General features: G+C 42.6%; 1 protein-coding gene across 2 annotated transcripts; it reads left to right on the top strand.

Annotated features, from left to right (window-relative positions):
- The first annotated feature begins 361 nt into the window (after positions 1–361).
- Positions 362–13,691, top strand: pbxip1a (pre-B-cell leukemia homeobox interacting protein 1a). Of its 2 annotated transcripts, none has more exons than XM_076301245.1 (10): positions 362–629; positions 1,569–1,660; positions 2,040–2,121; positions 2,951–3,024; positions 3,945–4,845; positions 5,276–5,506; positions 7,462–7,496; positions 7,855–7,917; positions 10,112–10,289; positions 10,638–13,691. In XM_076301245.1, the coding sequence occupies exons 2-10, from the start codon at positions 1,595–1,597 to the stop codon at positions 11,834–11,836; spliced, it is 2,829 nt and encodes a 942-aa protein (XP_076157360.1). In that variant the 5' UTR covers positions 362–629; positions 1,569–1,594; the 3' UTR covers positions 11,837–13,691. The 2 variants fall into 2 exon arrangements, with proteins under 2 accessions (XP_076157360.1, XP_076157359.1); XM_076301244.1 differs by having other exon boundaries at positions 2,948–3,024.
- Positions 13,692–19,746: the final 6,055 nt, after the last annotated feature.

Genomic DNA, 19,746 nt, shown 5'->3' with positions numbered 1-19,746 from the left:
TATACAAGAAAGTAGCCTACAGATTGACCAATCACCATCCCCACCAATTGTCATAGACACAAAACATGAGCCACTGACTAGGCCTGATGCTGGCTACAAAGTCTGCCCAACATCTCAGTCATCTCCTGTCGTGTCATGCTCTGGTTGGTGGGACTCGCAGAATTTAAGAATAGGCACTGGTGGTGCAATGTTAGGGCTATATGCCAGTGGGCACGAGGGATTTCTCCTTAGGGAATCCCCCTCAGAAATAGCAGTAGAGACGTGTCGGTCCACTGCTGGGTAGAGCTCCCTCTCTCTCGCCGTATATAAATACGCCTTGTAAGTCTTCCTCAGCTTTTAGTTTCTCCCTAGTCAATGTAAAGACGTCCACTGTCACCTGTCACTGTCACTCATCCAAGAAAATGCTCCGTTTCGCAGACACGACACAAAATTTCAATTGGCTGCCAACTGTCTGAGAGTCGTTACGTCTGCACTCCACTGATATCCCATTGGAATAGAGTGGACAACGTAAGATCAACGCAGTCTGGAATTCCCAAAGTTCCGAAGTTCGTGAAAGGAGATCCATACGAACAGAGGACAGAAGACATATTTTTAGTCTTTTAAAACTGAGGGACAGTTTTTGTTATAGGGTAAGTAAGACGACGTTTGTTAAACTTCACACTTGTTCAGCTTAGTTGTTGTCACTGTTAAGTCCTGTGATTGTCCGTGGACACGCACAGCTAAAGCTAACATTACATCTAATTCCATTGGAAAGCTAACGTTAGCTAGCTGGCTAATACGTGCTAACAATAAAGCCTGGTAGTCCTAGAGATAAATGAAATGTAAACATGCTAGATATAGTTAGCGTAAGTAGATTAGTTTCGCGAGACATTTGTTGAAATAGCATGTTAGCAAGCTTAGCTAATAGCTAACTGTTGGCGTGCATTACCAAGCTTCATTTCCATGATGATAACAATAACGTTAGTTAAGGGTATGGGATGGATGGCGCAGTTTTGTATAGTCAACCCATAGTCATAAGTCGTAAGCGTGGGTAACTTTCTCCCTCAATCCGTTTGACCATTTTTGGTCACGTTTTTGGGGTCGTCAGTTGCTTATGTTTAATGTTATGTTCCAAAGGTACAAACGTTACAGATAGAATTTCTCCCGTCTTTAGCACTGACAGACAGACAGCACACAACTACTGTTCCTATGTCTGTAATGTAACATTAAGTTAATGTCATAGTTGTAGATAAGATAACATTATCAGTCTGTAGACGACTGGGTTTCACAGCACTGAATACGAGCACAGTAGTAGCCATGTGAAACATGTTAAAATGTTATTAACGTTATCATATTTTTTTTCGTATGATGAAATCACGTTTAACCACTGTAACGTTTCCGTACGACTTCACCCTGTGCTAGCTAGTCAACCAGCTGTGTTATCAGAGAACCGACGCCTGCAGATCAATGATGTGTGATATTTTAACCATATAGGCGTGCGACTCATGCTAATTTATAAGTGTCTGGTGTCAAGATCCCCACACAGGTGAGATGAGTCACCTCGTCAGATGAAATCATTGTGTTTGCAGGTGTTGTCCTTTTCCACGAGGGGGCGATGTCCGACCACAGCACCGGTAGTAGTGGGTCCTCTACAAATAGCTGGACCATCCTTTCCCCAGAGGCAAGGACATCTGACATATTAGCTGCCTGATGTTATAATTGACAAGTTTGCAATGGTTTAGGCAATGTAGTGTCAAATGTACTAACATTTTTTTTTAACCAGTGGTGTTGACATTGGGGTTGGCAGTCATTGGTGTTGGCTCATCAAAACATTAGTCTAATGTATTTATTAATGTGATGAACTTGTGTACTTTATGATTTGGACAAGGTTGTCTCATCATGCAGATTTGTCACTTTTATAGTATAATTTTAATATCTAAATTTAGTTTTTTATCAAAGCTCTTCTGATAGATTATGAGTTCTGTGAATTCCAACATTGACTGTTTTGGAGGGCTTTGAAAAAGTGGACCTTTTTTAAATAATGAATTATCTTTTTGTAGGAGGCTGCTGTTGAAACAGTAGGGCCTGACGACGGCACCGGGAGTCTCTGTGGAGTTCCGGGGCTTCCAGAGGAAGGAACAGGTAGAATTCCTGAATACTGAAGTGTCAGTGGGGGGCAGCCGTGGCCCACTGGTTAGCACTCTGGACTTGTAACCGGAGGGTAGCCAGTTCGTGCCCCGACCAGTGGGCCGCGGCTGAAGTGCCCTTGAGCAAGGCACCTAACCCCTCACTGCTCCCCGAGCGCCGCCGTAGTAGCAGGCAGCTCACTGCGCCGGGATTAGTGTGTGCTTCACCTCACTGTGTGTTCACTGTGTGCTGTTTGTGTTTCACTAATTCACCGATTGGGTTAAATGCAGAGACCAAGTTTCCCTCACGGGATCAAAAAAGTTTATATACTTATACTTACTCATTGCGACGCCCATTGTTGGCTCACAAATATCATGGACCACTTCCCATGGTTTCCATTTTATTTTATTTTTTATGTCTATTGTATTTTTACTTGTGTATGTTTCTCTGTTCTAAGTCTGCTCACTTACCCTACCCGAAGCTGGTACTTAACTTCTGTCTGAACTTGTGGCATTTAAAAAAAAAAAAAAGAACATTAGATGATTAAGGGTTGAAAGGGATAGTATTCTAGGGCTTCTGGGATCTGTGTTGTAGGCCCATTGTCTAAAATGTTTAAAGATTATTCAGATCTCTCATTTGTTTGAGGCACAAGACCATAATCCTGTGAGTAGATCAAACAAACTCAGTGACTAAATCCAAGAATAGCATGAAACGCTCCTTCCGCCAGACTACAAAGTGGATTAACAGTGTGTTCTTTGTGTGCACTTGACAGTAGGATTGTAGTTTTTTAATGTACTTGTATTTGTAGTTTTTTTTTAATGAACCAAGGCTTGTGCTTTAGCAGGTGTTCCTCTGGACAGTGACGTGAGTGGGCTTGATCCTCCAGTCGAACCAGTGTTGTCAGAGGAGGGCCAACAGGTACGTTTTTGAAGGTGACGGTGCACAGCGATATTGCCACGCAGCGTTACTGACCAATGTCATTCAGGCACATTCCCACTGATATTAGGCATACATTTTTACCTGCAGAACTTAAAGGTGAGGTCAGCGCTAGCGCAGGAAGTCATGTTTGTTTATATTTATATTCATAGTTAAAATTATTAGCAGTCCGTTTTTCCAAAACAACATATATTATATTTTAACCAAGGACCAAACGAAACATACCAGGGAGGTAGCTCACACCTGTCTTCAGTATTGCCCGAGAAACTCCACACAGGGTTTCGTTTTTGTTTGGGGGGACAGGCTGCCCACACTTTGTTTGTTCCCAGTTTTTGGAGCCTGGGCTGCCCACAGAGACCAGGTTTTTTACAGTGTACTCACGGAATGAGCAGCTGGTGGGTCGTGAAGAGATGATTGCCCCATGTGACAGAACAAAGTTATGGGCTTGAAATGCGTATGATCACTGAATGCACCTTTAAATCAACGTGTCTTGATCATATGAACTGATGATAGGAACTGATACTGTGATTAGTTGCCCCATGGGTGAGCATTTCAAGTGTCTCTTCAGTACTGCAGGCTGCCAGGTTCACTGCTTGACCTCACATCCTCACACTCATATTTGCTAATGTCTAAGGAGCATTGGCTAGTCAAGTAGTTTCCAGAGTCTTGCAGTTTTTTTTTTGTTCCACATTGCACATTAATGGGGTAGCAGTTGCATGCAGTGGACAAAAGTTTCTGCTAATAATTTGAAATATAAACATTAACACATGTCACTTCCATCGCTGACTCCATCTTTAATGGGGTAGCAGTTGCATTCAGTGGTTTCCTAAATGGAGTTGTATAAATGGTTGTGTGATTTGTGTTGTGTTGTGTTGTTAAGTTGTGTTGTTTGGTGTGTGCAGCCGGTATGCCAGGAAACTTCCCCAGAAGTCTGTGAGGCGGCGGCCTTCGTAGGCCCCTCCTTCTCTGGTTTCGAGGAAGGCGAGTTTGACCCAGACATCCACGCTCCCGTCATCCACGACACCATTACCAGCTCGCCGCCCGACAGTGACCTGTTGGGCTCCACCCCTTTCGCCATCTCCTCGGAAGCAGCCTTGCTCTTCTCCGAGGAGCCCGCCTTTGCTCCGCGCGCCTCTGACGTGTTTACCGACGTCGGTTACGGCTACGAGATCCCCACGGAAGAACCCCTCGTCCCGGAGAGCCGCACCCCTGAAGTCCTGTCGGAGGAAAAAATCCCCGCCCCTGAAGCCATCCCTGAGCAAAGCCACGCCCCTGAGCCCCTCTCTCAACACAGCCCCTCCCCCGAAGGTCTTCCAGAAGAAAGCCCTGCTGTCCAGGAAGCTGTCGCTGCGGAGGCCGCCACTCTTGAATCTCGGGTCCCAGAGAGCTCTGCCCCCGAGGTGCCTCCTGAAAGTAGCCCCACTCCTGACATCTCCCCCCCAGCTGCCCCACCTTCCCCAATTGCCCCTGCCTCAGAGGCTCCTCGTCCTGCCCCTGCCCCAGTGAAGACCTCTGCTCCTGCCCCAGTGGAGACCCCTGCTCCTGCCCCAGTGGAGACCCCTGCTCCTGAGGGAGTTGAGGACCTGACTCTGCTCATGCAGGGTCATCCCCTCTCCAGTTTCACCCCCACACCTGAGGCCAGTCCTGCGGAGGGAGGCCTTGGTCCTGTTGGCCTGGAGCCAGAGACCGTCAGCTCTGCCTCAGCACAGCCACAGGAGGAGGAGGAGGAGTACGGAGAGGAGCCGCCCTCGGAGGAGGATGCTGACGTGATAGAGCAGCAGAATGTGGAGCCAGTGGAAGCAGGTAATGAGAGGATATCACACTGGTGTGTGTAGAGAGAGAGAGAGAGAGAGTCTTTGTTTCTGTACTGTGTACTTAAAGTGTACTTCATATGTTATCATAGGGTAGTGCATCATAGTTATTACAAGGTATCAATTATTTAATTTATTTATAGTGCAGTGCAACATGGTTTCATTACACTTTACACTTCTAAAAGAAAATAAGGCAAAACAAGCAACTAACAAAAGCAAAATAAACAACAACAAAAAATATACAACAATATAATCCTACATTTACTTATAGATACATGGAAGTATGTTGTCATAAGTTAAGTAGATTCACTATTGTTTTGTAGTCCTATGTGCTTTGATATTACATTATAATATGATATAACTTTTGACTTCTGTCTCTCCTTCTCTCTTCTGTTCATTCTCTCTCCTTCTCTCCCTCCTAGTGCCCATTGAGGAGGCGGTCAGGCCTGAGCCAGGGGCTGAGGGAGACGGCCTGCGCCAGAGGCATGTGTCGCCGCCCGAGCCCGCGCTGGGCCGAAGCTCGGAGGACGAAGACGAGGAGGAAGAGGAGTTCCAGCTGGCCGAGAGGCGAGAGGAGAAGCACGGCTTGGCCCTCAACAAGCTGATCGTGGGCGCCCTGGTCCTCCTGTGCCTGGGCTCCCTCTTCTTTTCAGGTCTGTCTTAGGAGAGAGGAGTCCGTGGTGGGACCTTAGGTGCATTCAAATTCGCAAACATAGACAAACAGTTTTCTGAGTTTTCCGTGAATGTTTGCGACCAGTCACCAACAATTTCAGGAGGTAGTTCTCCATAAACATGTTGGGAGTTGGACAGAGAGTTACCATGGAAATGGAATGTAAGCACAAAATCATTCAAATGTGTCAGCAGAATTAATGTTGCTACTTTGCAAGCATTTCCAGTCATCTTTATATCAGCCGTAATAATGTTTGTCATCAAGTACTTATACCTGTACTGGTCACTGTTTACAATGTCTGTTTAAATGCTGAGGGAAGAGAATACACCATTGGTCATAACTGCAAAACAACTAGAATACCAGTACAAGTATGCTCCAAAACATGGGTCATGAAGAGCCACTGTTGCTCTTCGCTTCGTTTTGGACACCAGTTTGGTTCCAGGGTACAACCTAAATATCATTTGGACCCTTGGGCACATGTCTGGCCTGTAGGCAGTGTAGGCCCATTAGGTCTATTTTACAGTTGCTGCTACATCTGCTAATGAATGATCTTTAAATCCTTACCATGCAGTAGCGCTAATGAAGTGTGATTCAGGTTATTTAAGACTGGATTCCAGACAGGAAATGTAGCTGGGCACATTCAGTTCGTAACCCCTTACGTTAATGATCAAGCCACGATCTAATTATCGGCTTTAAATAGCGTGGTTTGGAATTACACCACCTATCACACTGTGCAATGCATGAATGTGTCTTCAGGGGTCGTCCATCTTGGGCTTAGGTGTTCTCTGTTTACAGGTGTGTTGGTGGCCGAGGAGAGTGGTACAGTAGGTATGGGACAGGAGTGAGTGAGTGAGGGAGGCCGTAGGGATAAAGGTTTATGCCCCACTGTGTCGCTTAATGGCATTGGCAGCCAGCTGGCACGCACGTTGTCTGGTTACTCTGCTTTGGTGCCTTCCCACCTAAACCTCTTAACCTGTTGAGAAGTGAATTATTTTCCTGGTTCCTTCTAGAATTCTACGCAAACGATCTATAGTTTCAGTGTTCTTTATACAGTCTATGGGGAAAATCTCTGAGGGTAATTGTCGCATCATAATACGGAAGTCTCGGATTGCGAACATTCTAATCACATATTTGTGACCGTACTCCTAAACCTCTTAATGACCTTGGGTTTGGCTTTCTGTCAGAACCGACTGCGGCTACGTCCTCATCAGGCCCTTGAAATTTGTCGACAGAGACGTGCTGACTGGAACATGACGTTTTTGAGTGTATAGCATAGCTGCTGTTTTGCTGCTGTATTGCTAGTAAGGTTTTAGTGAGTCCAAACCTGAGGTAGATTAGCCAGTACTGTGCTGACCACTGACTGAGCCTGACTTGTTGATACAGACATACGTGTCTCAGCCAGGACGTCGTATATACATTCAATGCATATGCCAAAGGTTAGATAGCTGTCTTTTTTTTGCTGGCATGGATTCTGAGGACTTGTGTGTTCTAGGCAAGGGTGACACTGCCCTAACTTGGCTTGGAGTACTCACCATGCATTCACTGTGGGTTCCAATGCATGAGGCTGTATGGCACTAGTTGTGTGGTGTTTTCTAGGCCTTAGTGAAATGTTCTTGAATGGATTTCTTGAGTGGCAGCTTAAGTGTGTAGTAGCCTTGACACTTCTTCCACACAGTCACTTCAAAATGCACAGAATTACTTGCATTACTGGCCTCTTGTAAGTGCATTTCTCATCTATCTTGGATGTTATGTATTTATTTAAACATATTGAAGCTGTTTAACGGCTGCAAAACTGAAAAACGCATGACAGAGACATCATCTAGATTCTACATTATGACGGTAGAACTGCAGTGTTAATGATCATAATATAATAATTTACACAACTTTTTTTTTTTTGTCTTTTTGAATGCTGACAACACTTGTTGTATCTCTTGACAGATGATGGCTTTGATGGCTCAGAAATGACTGAACAGGTCAGCATTCTTCCTCTATTTCCACTATGTTGGCACAACACCTTCCTTCACTTGTATCTCAGTGGGTCTTGTAATTGATGTTCCTGTCAATGCACTTTATATCAGCAAGCAAAGCAAGCAAGTTAATGATAGATAGCGTGTGTCTGAACAGTATCTGAATACATAGAATAACTAACACTAGTACAGTTTTCTAAACAGTAAATCTAATTTAATTGTTAGCACGTTGTGAAATAACAACATGTTCTAATTTCATACGAGCACATTGTGAAATAACCACATGTTAGAAGCTGCACCAAAAGTTCTGATCCTGTTCTGTGTCTGGTTCTGGTTGTGTGTCTAACTCTTGATTTGATTACAGGAACTCTTGGAAAGACTTGCTCAAGAAAACCAACAGATTGCCATGCTGGAATCTCAGCTCCAGGTCAGTCAGCCATTTTGTTTTCCCTTCTTCTCCCATTCACTTTTTGAGCGCTTCTTTCTCATGTGAAGCTTTCCTTCCTCCTCCTCCTCCCATAAGCAGGATATTAAATATAGTTTAGCTGCACAACTCGATGACAGCAGTGTCAGTAAGGGTATCAATTTCCGCTGGCCTTGCGTGTACTAACACAATGTTTACATTCATTTGAGTGTAAGAGGCTTTAAATAGCAATGTCTGCAAATAGAGTACTCAAGTGTAGTCCTCTAGTGCTTGTTCACATGCTATGCATAGTGTGTTTTGGCTTTGTCATAAACTTGGACACCGTAATGTGTTGTGTATCAGTTACTTAATAGTTTAGTTAGTAGTTAGTAATGGCTTAATAGTTTTTAAAGTTTAAAAAAAAAAATGTTTTGTTTCTGTCATCCTCTGGCAAAATTGAACTTATTATTTCATAAGTATTTCTATTTAAGAGGTTTACACAGAAAAAAAGATATGTATAAAATATTTATATATAATTTATTGGCCTAGGTAAGGCTATTCATCCCTGTTTATCAAAGTGCGCCTTTTGATCAAAAAACAGTCTATCTCTTGAGGACGCTGTGGCGTAACTGGCTACAGTGCCCGCACTACATCTGGGTCCAAGTGCCCACGGGGTCCTGGGTTCGAGTCCAACCCGGGTCATTTCCTGATCCCGTCTCTTCACTTTCCTATTAATAAAGCCCAAAAAAACGCAAAAAAAAAAAGCTAATAGGCTAGTCCATACATGGGCAACATACGGCCCGCGGGCCACATCCGGCCCGTGGGCTTTCCCTGACCGGCCCGCGTAAGGTCCGTGAAAGAACAATAGTCAAGAGCCTAGCATAGAGATAATGCATGCAAATCAATATCGTTGTTTTTATTTTGAAAGCGACTGCTATTTGTACGCCCATACATTTGTGTGTGGATGCATACGACGTAAACACCCTCACTGATGTGCTGGTGAATAGAATTTATGCTTCTGCGTCGACACAATGCAGTTGCCTTTACGTCGGCGTAAACCTTTCAAAGTTTTGTGTCTCTTATGTCTGTGTTGCTCACCACCGCAAAGGTTGTCAGAACGAACTCCTGCTGTTTGTTGGCAATACAGTGTTCATTTCAAAACGTTACTGGCAGATAGACAGTTTACAATCGGATAACCCCGTAATTGTAACCAAAATATGTCTGAGTTTATTTGCAAAGCTTATGTTAGCGAACTAGTATGATGCTACTACCCACAGGTTGCTTGAAGCAGCCGGCTCAACACACAGAGCGAAGTGACCAATCACAGTTATGTGCATAAAGTTAAAGCAAAAACATAGCCTACATTTTTTTAAATAGTTTTCTTTGTGCATGTTGATAAACTAATGACAGCCTACTATTGTCTGCTCCACATTTTCGTAGTCTAATTCTGCATAGAGTTAATTTAATGATGGTAATAATTTAATGATGAAATATTGCTGAGTGTTGATGAAATGGTGGCACAGGCCTATCGGTTGTACTGACTCCTTCACATTTTCATGACCTAGCCTAATTATATAGATATTGTAGTACTTTTTTATATCAGTCTTTGAAAACTGAAAAAAATGTCAATGTCAAAAAATCATTTTCGAGAATGAGGATTAAATACTGGACATAGATTAAATATTGCTGTTTTTCCTTTGTCTTCCTCACATTTTTATCTGTTCTTACGACTAGTAAACAAAACCATATGATTTACTTAATGTTATACAAGAACAGAATAGAATTAAACAGAATTGAGTTCAGACTTGAGTTCGGTATTTTGGGTCTGGCCCTCCTCAACAGTCCCAGTTTGTCATGTGGCCCCTTGGGGAAATTAGTTGCCCACCCCTGGGCTAGTCCATCTCTTGTCCATCTCTCTTATTCTTAGGTTTCACTTTACTTGACAGTATCGACATAAGAGTGACATGACACTGTCATGAACGTGTCATAAACAAGTCATAAACATTTATGGCATGCATAACGCCTCTGTCATTAAGTGTCATTCTGTTTTTGCCTGACAAGTTAGGGTTAGGGTTAGAGGTTAGGATTAGGGTTAGGGTTCATGTGTCATGACTGTCATATCACTCTTATGTCGATACTGTCAAGTGAAGTGTTACCTATTCTTAATGGGATATGATATGAGGAAGCAAATGAAGTGTCACGCTGTATTCTCTCCTAGTCCCAGAAGGAGGCGCTGGACCAGGCTCTACGCGCCGCTGCTCGACCGGGCGAGGAAGGGGGCGGACACCTGCAGAAAGAGAACGTCAAGCTGAAGGAGGAGCTCGCGGCTATGCCTGGTCTGAGAGAGGAGCTGGAGAGCCTCCGAGTCCGAGTGGCAGAACTGTCCCAGCTAACCGGTACGGGGCGGTCACTGAACACAGGACTATCACCTAGTTGTGATGGTTGTGGGCGGTGGTAGAGTAGTGGCCAAGGGGCAGAAAGAAAGATGTGGGTTCAATTCCCGGCTGCCAAGGTTGTGCCCTTGGGCAAAGCACTTACCGTAACCCCGGAGTGCTCTGGTGAGAAAGGCCCTTGTAATATTTGTAAGTCGCACTGAAATGGAAGTCGCTTTGTATAAAAGCGTCAGCCAAATTAATAAGTGTAAGTTGTTGTGCTGAAAAGAACTGCGATATCTGATTTTTTCTATACCTCAATCACTTGTAATATACCGTACATATATGTTTCTTATTTTCTCTTTGATTTAGTTCGGGAATCAGAAACCGAGCCTACAGACACAGTCACGCCGCCAACCGACCAGCCCGAGACAGCCAATCAAATCCCTGAAGTTCCAGTGCAGGTGGAGGGGGTGGAGCAGGAGGAAGGAGGTGAGGATGGGTTGAAGGCAGAGCTCCAGAGGCAGAAGAGCCTGTTGGAGGACAGTCGCAAGCGTCTGGAGGGGATGAAGAGGTCGGTGGGGAAGAAGAAGGGCGTGCGGGAGGGGCTGGTGGAGATGCAGAAGAGGCTGAGCGAACAGGCCGAGCGTCTGGACAAGAGGCACGACTGGAAGAGGAATCAGCAGCAGCGGACGGAGACCGGCGCCAAAAAGGACCAGAACAGGAAGTGGGTGGGGAAGAAGGAGCAAGGGAACCAATGGGGTGGCAAGAAGGAGAGAGACGAGCAACGGGAAGACAAGAGTGATAAGCACAAGAGCCAATGGGAGAGCAAGAAGAATGGCAGAAAAGAAGACGGTGGTAAACGGGAAGGAAAGAAGGATCATGGGAAACAGAAGCACCATGAGGAGCCTGAGAAGTGGAGAGGAGGAGAGAAGGAGCGGAAGAACGGGAAGAACGGAAAAGACGGAAAGATGGAGTCCAAGCAGGACGCCTGGAGGAAGTACCACGAGGACTGGGACGGCCGGAAGCACGAGCGCAGGGAGGAGCGCGAGAAGAGGAAGAGTGAGCGGCCGTGGGAGGCCAAGTCCTTCAAGAAGCACTCCGCCCACCACCACCACCACCACCACCACCACCAGGAGGACCGCAGCCACGAGAAACCCAGTGACCACAAGCACAAGCACGAGAGCGTCGACTTCTGGAAGCACCAGGAGCAGAAGCTCCGGCGGAACCCCGGGCCGGCCCGTGCGTGCTCAGGGGCGGCCGGCTGCGCCGAGGCCGAGGGGCTGGTCGCCGTAGAGCTCTCGGAGTTCCAGGCCCTGCTGGAGAGCTACCTGAGCAAGCTGCCGGCGTCCACCGGCGAGAGCAAGGAGGCGCTCCTGGAGCTGACCGCCGGCTTCTTCTCCCCCGACGGCGGCGTCTTCGACCACGAGCGCCTGCTCTTCAGCGACTTCGCCGAGGACGTGGCGGACATCTTGGAGGACCTGGCCGACGTGCTGGACGACTCGCTCGAGGAGGAGATGGAGGAGTTTGAGAGGGAGGCGTTGTGGAAGTTTGCGGCCACTGCCGCTTAGGCCCGCTCTCCTTACGCCCCCCTTTGGACATGGGAAGAAGAACGAGGCGATGGGAAAAAGAGGTAGCAAAAAAAGGATAGAAAAAAGAAATGGATAAAAAAAAAACGGTTGCAGTGATTCTTCAACCTGAAGCCTACATACAGACGTAGATGTGTGCATCTTGTGCGCACAGATTGTTTCTCGGAAGTCTTTAAATACCTTCTTAAAGTTGTACCTGTTTGTGGGGTTTACAGTCATTACCTACCTCCCGTGCGTACTGTCTCTTCAGAGTCCCCAACCCTTCTTGTCTCGTCCACAGTAGTGATGAGTCTGCGTCTGTGTGATTCTGTGCTGAGTGGGCACCAGGCCACTCAAGCAGATGAATGGTAACCCTCGTCTGTCAAAAAAAGCTGATTGTTGGCCCGAAGATTCCTAGCAGGAAACAGAGACCGTTTATTAGGGTGTACAGCAGGGCTTGGTGGAGCTGCTTAGCCGCCTCTAGATCTAAATGTGAAAGGGAAGCAATGTGCTATTCTTAAACGGCTAGCCAGTGGTAAATTCTCTCTGACTGTGTTCCGATTAGCATACTTCTGTACTTACAAATTAGGTATTGTAAGTGCGGAAGTATGCAAATTGGAACACAGCCTCTGTCTTCTCTATGAGGATTCAGTGTTTTCTAGTGGGAGATTGACCATGCTTTCACCTGTCTGTCTATGGAATAGAGACTAGAGAAATCATATGGACCAGTGAATATAATCCCAGTGACTGTGAAACTCCCCATAAGGTGATTTCTGTTTGCGTAGCTGTTTGTTTATTTGTTTATTTGCTTCAAGAGCATAGTGCAGGTTAGCCTTTGGGTAAGTTTCACCCCAGGATAGGTTAACAGGTACATCACTATGAACGTAATTTATTTGTAGAGTTGAGTGAAAGCCATTTTTTTTCCCCTTGTCTTATAAAATGGTTTCTTGTTGCTACAGAAAAAAAAAAAAGTCTATAAGCTTTGATATAGACGTACACCACCAACAATTTGTAAAACAGGACGATACTTTTGCTTGTCATAGCATTACATAGCATTGTGATGGATTACTTTGTTTGAGATGGTAAAGTTCTCTTGTGGGTTGCAGTTTGTCATATTTTGTCTAGTTTGCCTCTTACATTACATTTTTACTTAGGAATGTTGGGATATGTAGCCATATTTCCATATTCAATGTGTTTACTGGACTTTGTTTGGACAATTTGTGATGGTGAGATTTCTGTCTTCAGCAGTAAATGTGCCTTGTGAGGGAGGGGACAACATGGATGTTATAAAAACAAAAACAAAATACTGTTTACATATTTATAGTGACACAAAGGCCATAATGAATTAGAGAAGCCTGAATTGACACAGCAACTGGGTGTGCCCAAGTATTAGCTCTTAGCCATATTGGGTGGGAATGTCAACCCAATAAAGCTTAAAATGAAAACACACTTCAATAAAAATGAAGTCTGCTATTATTTTGTTGAATGTTTATGGAAGGGTTGCACATGATGTTGAATGTCTCAGTATTTTTGTAAATATCGGGGAAAAGTCCTTTTTTTTTTTTTGGATAGCCTGACCACAATCTGCATTAAAGTCAATGAAATGGAAATATGGTGGATACAGAAAAACAATGGACAGCTACAAAGCAAGACATTGCTCAGTTTGTTTATTTATTAATATGAATAAAATTTAACAATGAGTTATTGGTTGGGTGTTGTGTGTGTCCTTCTATGAGGTGTTTAAAAAGACCTCTCCCTATCTCTTTCAGAAATGTGCTAACTCAAATTGTGGTACAGGGACTCTCTAGTGGTACTCCGGAGGTGTTTTTTTTTTTTTTCATAAAGATGAAATAATCACTTCAAATGATATCAAAATGTATATACTGTAATAAAAAAATCTTATCAATAGGATCACTGAAGCTAAATGTTTGTCATTTTGAAAAGAAAATCAAAAAAGATGCACAATGTAAAATATGTAGCTAAATTGGCCTATGCTACTGCATTTTAATGGTCATAATGGTGGTACTTGGAGAGCCAACTGTTTTCTGAGGTGGTACTCATTGTGAAAAAGAACCAGTGTGCTAACACAAACTTGTTGGACATTGTAGTCTTGCATGTGAAGGACAAATCTCTGTTTTAAATGTATGTATGTCATGAATCCTAAGAACGTGACAAGCACTTAAACAAAGACAAACATTTAAAGTACTTAACAGCATATTCATATCAGTTATATCTTATCAGCACATACTGTAGGTACAATTCCAAACTAAATGTACACAAGTTAATGTGGTAGCACACACAAATTTCCCTCACGGGATCAAAAAAGTATATATACTTACATACTTATACTTATACAACTCTTCATAGAACTGGAGTCATCACCAGTTTATATTTGGCCAAGTCAAAACCAAACATGCCGACATTCGACCACACTGCACTTCATCAGAGCAATATGTACTATGCTTCACAATTATGCACACTTCCTAATTCCTCTGATTTTAAACGGGGTAGTACATTGTTCCAAAATCAATATAGTGTCATTTCAGAGGTTTTACTGAATTGCTATGGTTTAGCTAAATATGCCAGTAATTCAAACTCTTGGTCACTGCATGCATTTGAATCAGTCTTCATTCATTTAGTCAGTAAAATGGGAACATATTTACATACTCTAAAGCCTTTTTGTTGCCAGCCTATATGAATAATAATAACTATAATAGTTAATAACCATTAATTGATGTCCATCAACTCCTGTACTAATTAAATTACATCAAACTGTATTTAATGCACACTGTTACCCTCCTTGATGAGGTCAAGTCAAGTCAGATTTATTTTTAAAGCACATTTAACATGCACATAGTGCAACCCAAAGCGCTCCACAAACAACACACATAACAACAAGACAAAAGATGCCGGATGGAGCGGCGTAGTCGCCAGCGTGCCCATGACATCAAGACATGACAAATACATTTTAAAAATAACAAATACAAAAAATGCTGGACGGAGCGGCGTAGTCGCCAGCGTACCCGTGACACCAAGACATACAAGACAGACAACAAAACAAATAAAAAAAGAAAATATATTTAAAAAGGGGGAAAAGTGATGTTAAAATTAGTCCAATTTCCAAACCAGCTGAACATTTCCAAGGGCAATGATTAGTTAGAGTGTGCTGAGTTAGTTGTGGTGGACGTATCTGATCAAATTTCCCTGACAGGGAATGTGTCCATGCACAACAACTTCACCGTGCTGCACAACTGGACCATGAGTTGCCCCGTCATCATCACCACAAGCCTCTAATAAACACTCACCGAACAATGCTGGAAAACAAACTGGAAAAAGTGTGTGTGTGTGTGTGCGTGTGTGTGTGTGTGTGCGTGTGTGTGTGTGTGTGCGTGTGTGTGTGTGTGTGCGTGTGTGTGTGTGTGCGTGTGTGTGTGTTAGAGAGAGAGACAAAGGAGGAGAGAGCAAGCATGAGACACAAGTCTGTTTTAGGTCTCTTATTACATTGTTGGAGAACACCAGTTAGAAGTTAACTGCTTTATGCTCCACATGAAGATTAAGTCAGCCAATGTGTGTGTGTGTGTGTGTGAGTGTGTGTGTGTGTGTTTTAAGAGAGAGAGAAAAAGATTAAGTCAGCCAATGTGTGTGTGTGTGTGTGTGAGTGTGTGTGTGTGTGTGTTTTAAGAGAGAGAAAAAAAGATTAAGTCAGCCAATGGTGGAAAAAGCAGGAGCAAGGTTTTATATTAACAATGGTACTGGTAGCAATGGCATTACCAATGGTACAAGATCTGATGAAGGCCCCAGCCGAAACATCGTCACTAAATAAATGCTTCAATATGAAGCCAAAGTGTGCAGCACTTTTCTCTCTTTAATATTAACAATGGTAAACACCAAGGGAAGGATGGTGCATGGTCTCACTTAAAGATACAGCAGCTGCACTGACCAGAGAAGCTAAGTGTCCCCCTATTGACAAGAGATGTCGTTGGTCATCCCAGTGTACATGGATGGACCACGCTGAATCATCACCATGCGTGATTACAGCGGCTTTATATTCCTCCTCGTCTCTAATGACATTGGGACACAAAGATTTTCTCATAAACAGGATCACTCGTTACAACAGTCTTGTTGTGTCATATGTGGAAGACCAGACACAATAGAGAAACAGCCCTCTTAGTTGAACTCTTCTATCCAACCATCATTTAAACTGCAATAAACAAGGACATAGTCCACTTATGAATATAAAAATAATAAGACTGAAATCTTCTCAGAATGACTCTTTTTGTTACTTCTGTTGATTCAGTGTTTTCTAGTGGGAGATTGACAATGCTTTCGCCTGTCTGTCTATGGAATAGAGACTAGAGAAATCATATGGACCAGTGAATATAATCCCAGTGACTGTGAAACTCCCCATAAGGTGATTTCTGTTTGCATTGCTATTTGTTTATTTGCTTCAAGAGCATAGTGCAGGTTAGCCTTTGGGTAAGTTTCACCCCAGGATAGGTTAACAGGTACATCACTATGAACGTAATTTATTTGTAGAGTTGAGTGAAAGCCATTTTTTTCCCCTTGTCTTATAAAATGGTTTCTTGTTGCTACAGAAAAAATACAGACACAATAGAGAAACAGCCCTCTTAGTTGAACTCTTCTATCCAACCATCATTTAAACTGCATAGTCCACTTATTATGAATATAAAAATAATAAGACTGAAATCTTCTCAGAATGACTCTTTTTGTTACTGAATTTTAAAATGTGTAAGTGAAAATGTGAGCACCATGTACAATTGTGTATTTATTTATAATGTAATTATTTATTGTATACACTCTCTTCAAACTCACAATGGTTTTGTTTTTCTGTTCTTTTTTCCCAGTTGAATTGTTTGTGGTGAGTTGATGCTTTATTTATATCATCTCCCTTGTATTTACATAGGCTAATGAAATGTCCTCATAAATCTGGTAATAAGACCCTGAAATTCAATCTTAAAGGACCAAAAGAAGAGCTCTTTTCTTATTTCCACCATTTAATGCATTTTCATAAAAAAAATGTTGTTTTCCAAGTAATTTCAGTGCAACTGTAATAGGGTTATTGCTATTTGATTTATCTTTACTCAATCAAAACAACACAACTGCACTTTTATTGATATACCTGAAATAGACAGTTCGGTAACACTTTATAATAACTACACACAATTCATCATTTATTAAGCCTTTGTTACTTATTAGTTAATGGTTTGTTCATCATTAGTAATTTCCTGTTCATACATAATTTATCATCTGTAGGGTTAGGCATTTGTTCACACATTTATAAATGGTTTGTTCATTGTAAATAAGCCTATCCAAAAAATATGTTTGTAAGTACATGATTTATACTTAACTAGATGTACCGCAGAGCGGTACAAAATATGACCGCCGCCCAGTCCAGCACATGTTTTCCACAAAAATGAGTCACGCTGAAAGGCATATATGATTCTAACTGTCTCACTGAATTGCATTATGCACACTCAATTTGCACTGGTATCTGCTAGACAACAAGTACCAAAACATGATTAGTTCATAGATTTCACATGTAAAACCCCAACCCCACCCCCATCTTGCCTGTTCATAATTCTGAGAAATTCTTGAATTGTGTGCATGTGTGCGTGTACATGTTTATGTTTATGTGTGTTTGGGTGGGTGGGTGGGTGTGTGTGCGTGCATGTGCATGTGCTTGTGTGTTTGCCTGTTTATGTGCCTGTGTGTGTGCATGTGCATGCAGGCGTACAGTGGCTCAAAAAGTGGGTATGCGCTATATGCGACGCATAGGGGCGCAGCACCATGGGGGCGCCAAAGCGATGGTAAAAAAATAAAAAAAAAATAATAATAATAATAATAATAATAATAATATATTTGGTATATTCTATTTGTAGCTACTGTTGTACGTTTCTAAATCATGTCTGCATTTCCTCAATGTTAAATAACATTTTAGACGACTAACAGGCTCGAGTAGGCGCCCTATCTCATAAGATTCTATCATAGAATTTTGACATAGAAGAGGGAGTGGGGGCGCCGTGAGCGCTGAGTGAGCAGGTAGGCTACTAGTGAGTTTTCGTCTATGGAAAAAGATGGATAAAGCAAAAAAGCTGTCGGGGGCTAAAAATAGAAAAAGAAAGGGAAAATGAGATGTCATGTCAAGGGATGCGACAGTAGCTAAATAAGTGGATGTTGAAAAGCAGGTAGGAAGTGTGACGTCTGTGCTTGGAGGAACACGTTTCATGTTCATGTTATTCATGTTACCTATTCATGTGACTAACTAGCATTTGCTAAGCATATGCCGATTGAAACATAGCCTATTCCATTCAGATAGCTAGGTGGCTACCATGCTCATACTGCACTTTTAATGGCAAACTGCAAACAGAAATGTCTAGCAACAACTCATTACATGTTTCCATTTCCTAACAATGAAGACTCCTTGTAATAACTTAATATTGTGCAGTCAATGTGGCGCAAACAAAGGCTAGAGTTGGATCAGCCTGATCCTTTGTGAGCAACAGCTGGCAAAAGGACGTTATGAGAACCGTTTACTCTCTTAAGACATTTAACAATACTTCAAGTTCAAATCGGCAAAATTTCTTTAAAAATAATAATATGTAATACATTATTGGCCTTTTGTTTTACTGAAGTTGTTTGTGTTTTTGTTTTTTTGGGTGGGTGGGGGGCGCCAATTTGTTGTTGCATACCCCTCAAAAAATGGGTAGCTGCGCCCCTGCATGCGTATATATGTCTACTGTGTGAGTATGTGTCATACGTAGGATTACTGTGAATGTATGTGTGTGCGTGTGTATCTGTTTATGCACATGTGTGCATATGGAATGGGTTTACATGACTCCTGGAGGCAAACATACGCAAAAAATTGGTCATCCTAGGCCCTACGGTTCTCAAGATATTCACAGAAAACTGTGTCTGCCCTACCCTCCTTTCGGGGGGTCGACGATGGTTCCATGCTATCCATGTGGGGTTACATGCCCACCAAGTTTCGTGTACCACGGTCTTTCAGTGTCCCGGGAATCCTTGTTGGTGTACGGTCACTACATGTACACATAAATTATTTTATTGTAAGGCCCCCCATGAAAGAAAGTCCACGACACTTGGCATGCATTCGGAGGGTGTCATAATGATCCTACACTTTCAATTTTGTGCAGTTTTGACCATGTCAGCCAGAGATATTGTGATGAAAACACCTAATGTTTTGCTTTTTAATTTTTAACTAGGTGGCGCTATACATGAAATAAGTGGTAATGGGATAGGTTGACATGCCCCCTTAAGACCAACATACATAAAAAAGGTGGACCTCCTAGGCCCTACGGTTCTCGAGAAATTCACAGAAAACTGTTTCCGGCCACCTACAGGCCAGTTGGTGTATAGTAGCATAAATTAATTTATTGTGTGGCCCCCCATGAACGGAATTCCACGAAACTTGGCGTGCATTCAGAGGGTGTCATAATGATCCTACACTTCCAATTTTGTGCAGTTTTGACTATGTTAGGTCACAAACACCTCATTTTTACTTTTTTGTGTTTAACTAGGTGGCGCTATACACATAGCTTCGCTGCGCGGCGCGGCGGTCATAATAAGTAATAAAACAACCATTATAAATGGTTTGTTCATAGTAAATAAGCCTATCCAAAAAATAGGTTTGTAAGTACATGATTTATACTTAATAAGAAACAACCACTATGAAATAATTTTCTTATTATAAACCAGTTGCAAACTATTACAGAATGCTTTGTTCATCATTTGTAAATCATTGTTTCTATGTTAATTCTCATAAATAAAGTATTTGTACACACAGTTATAAATGGTTTGTTCATAGTAAATAAGCCTATATCTAAAATATGTTAATGAATTATTGTTAATACTTAATAAATTATGCAATAATATTT

The sequence above is a fragment of the Alosa pseudoharengus genome, unplaced genomic scaffold (assembly GCF_046254945.1).
Source record: "Alosa pseudoharengus isolate Yale_2024_CS ecotype anadromous, Long Island Sound unplaced genomic scaffold, YU_APseudo_1.1 YU_APseudo_1.1_scf_23, whole genome shotgun sequence".
NCBI lineage: Eukaryota > Metazoa > Chordata > Actinopteri > Clupeiformes > Clupeidae > Alosa > Alosa pseudoharengus.
Note: the sequence above shows the minus strand (reverse complement) of the source record. Positions and strands in the feature narration are given on the sequence as shown.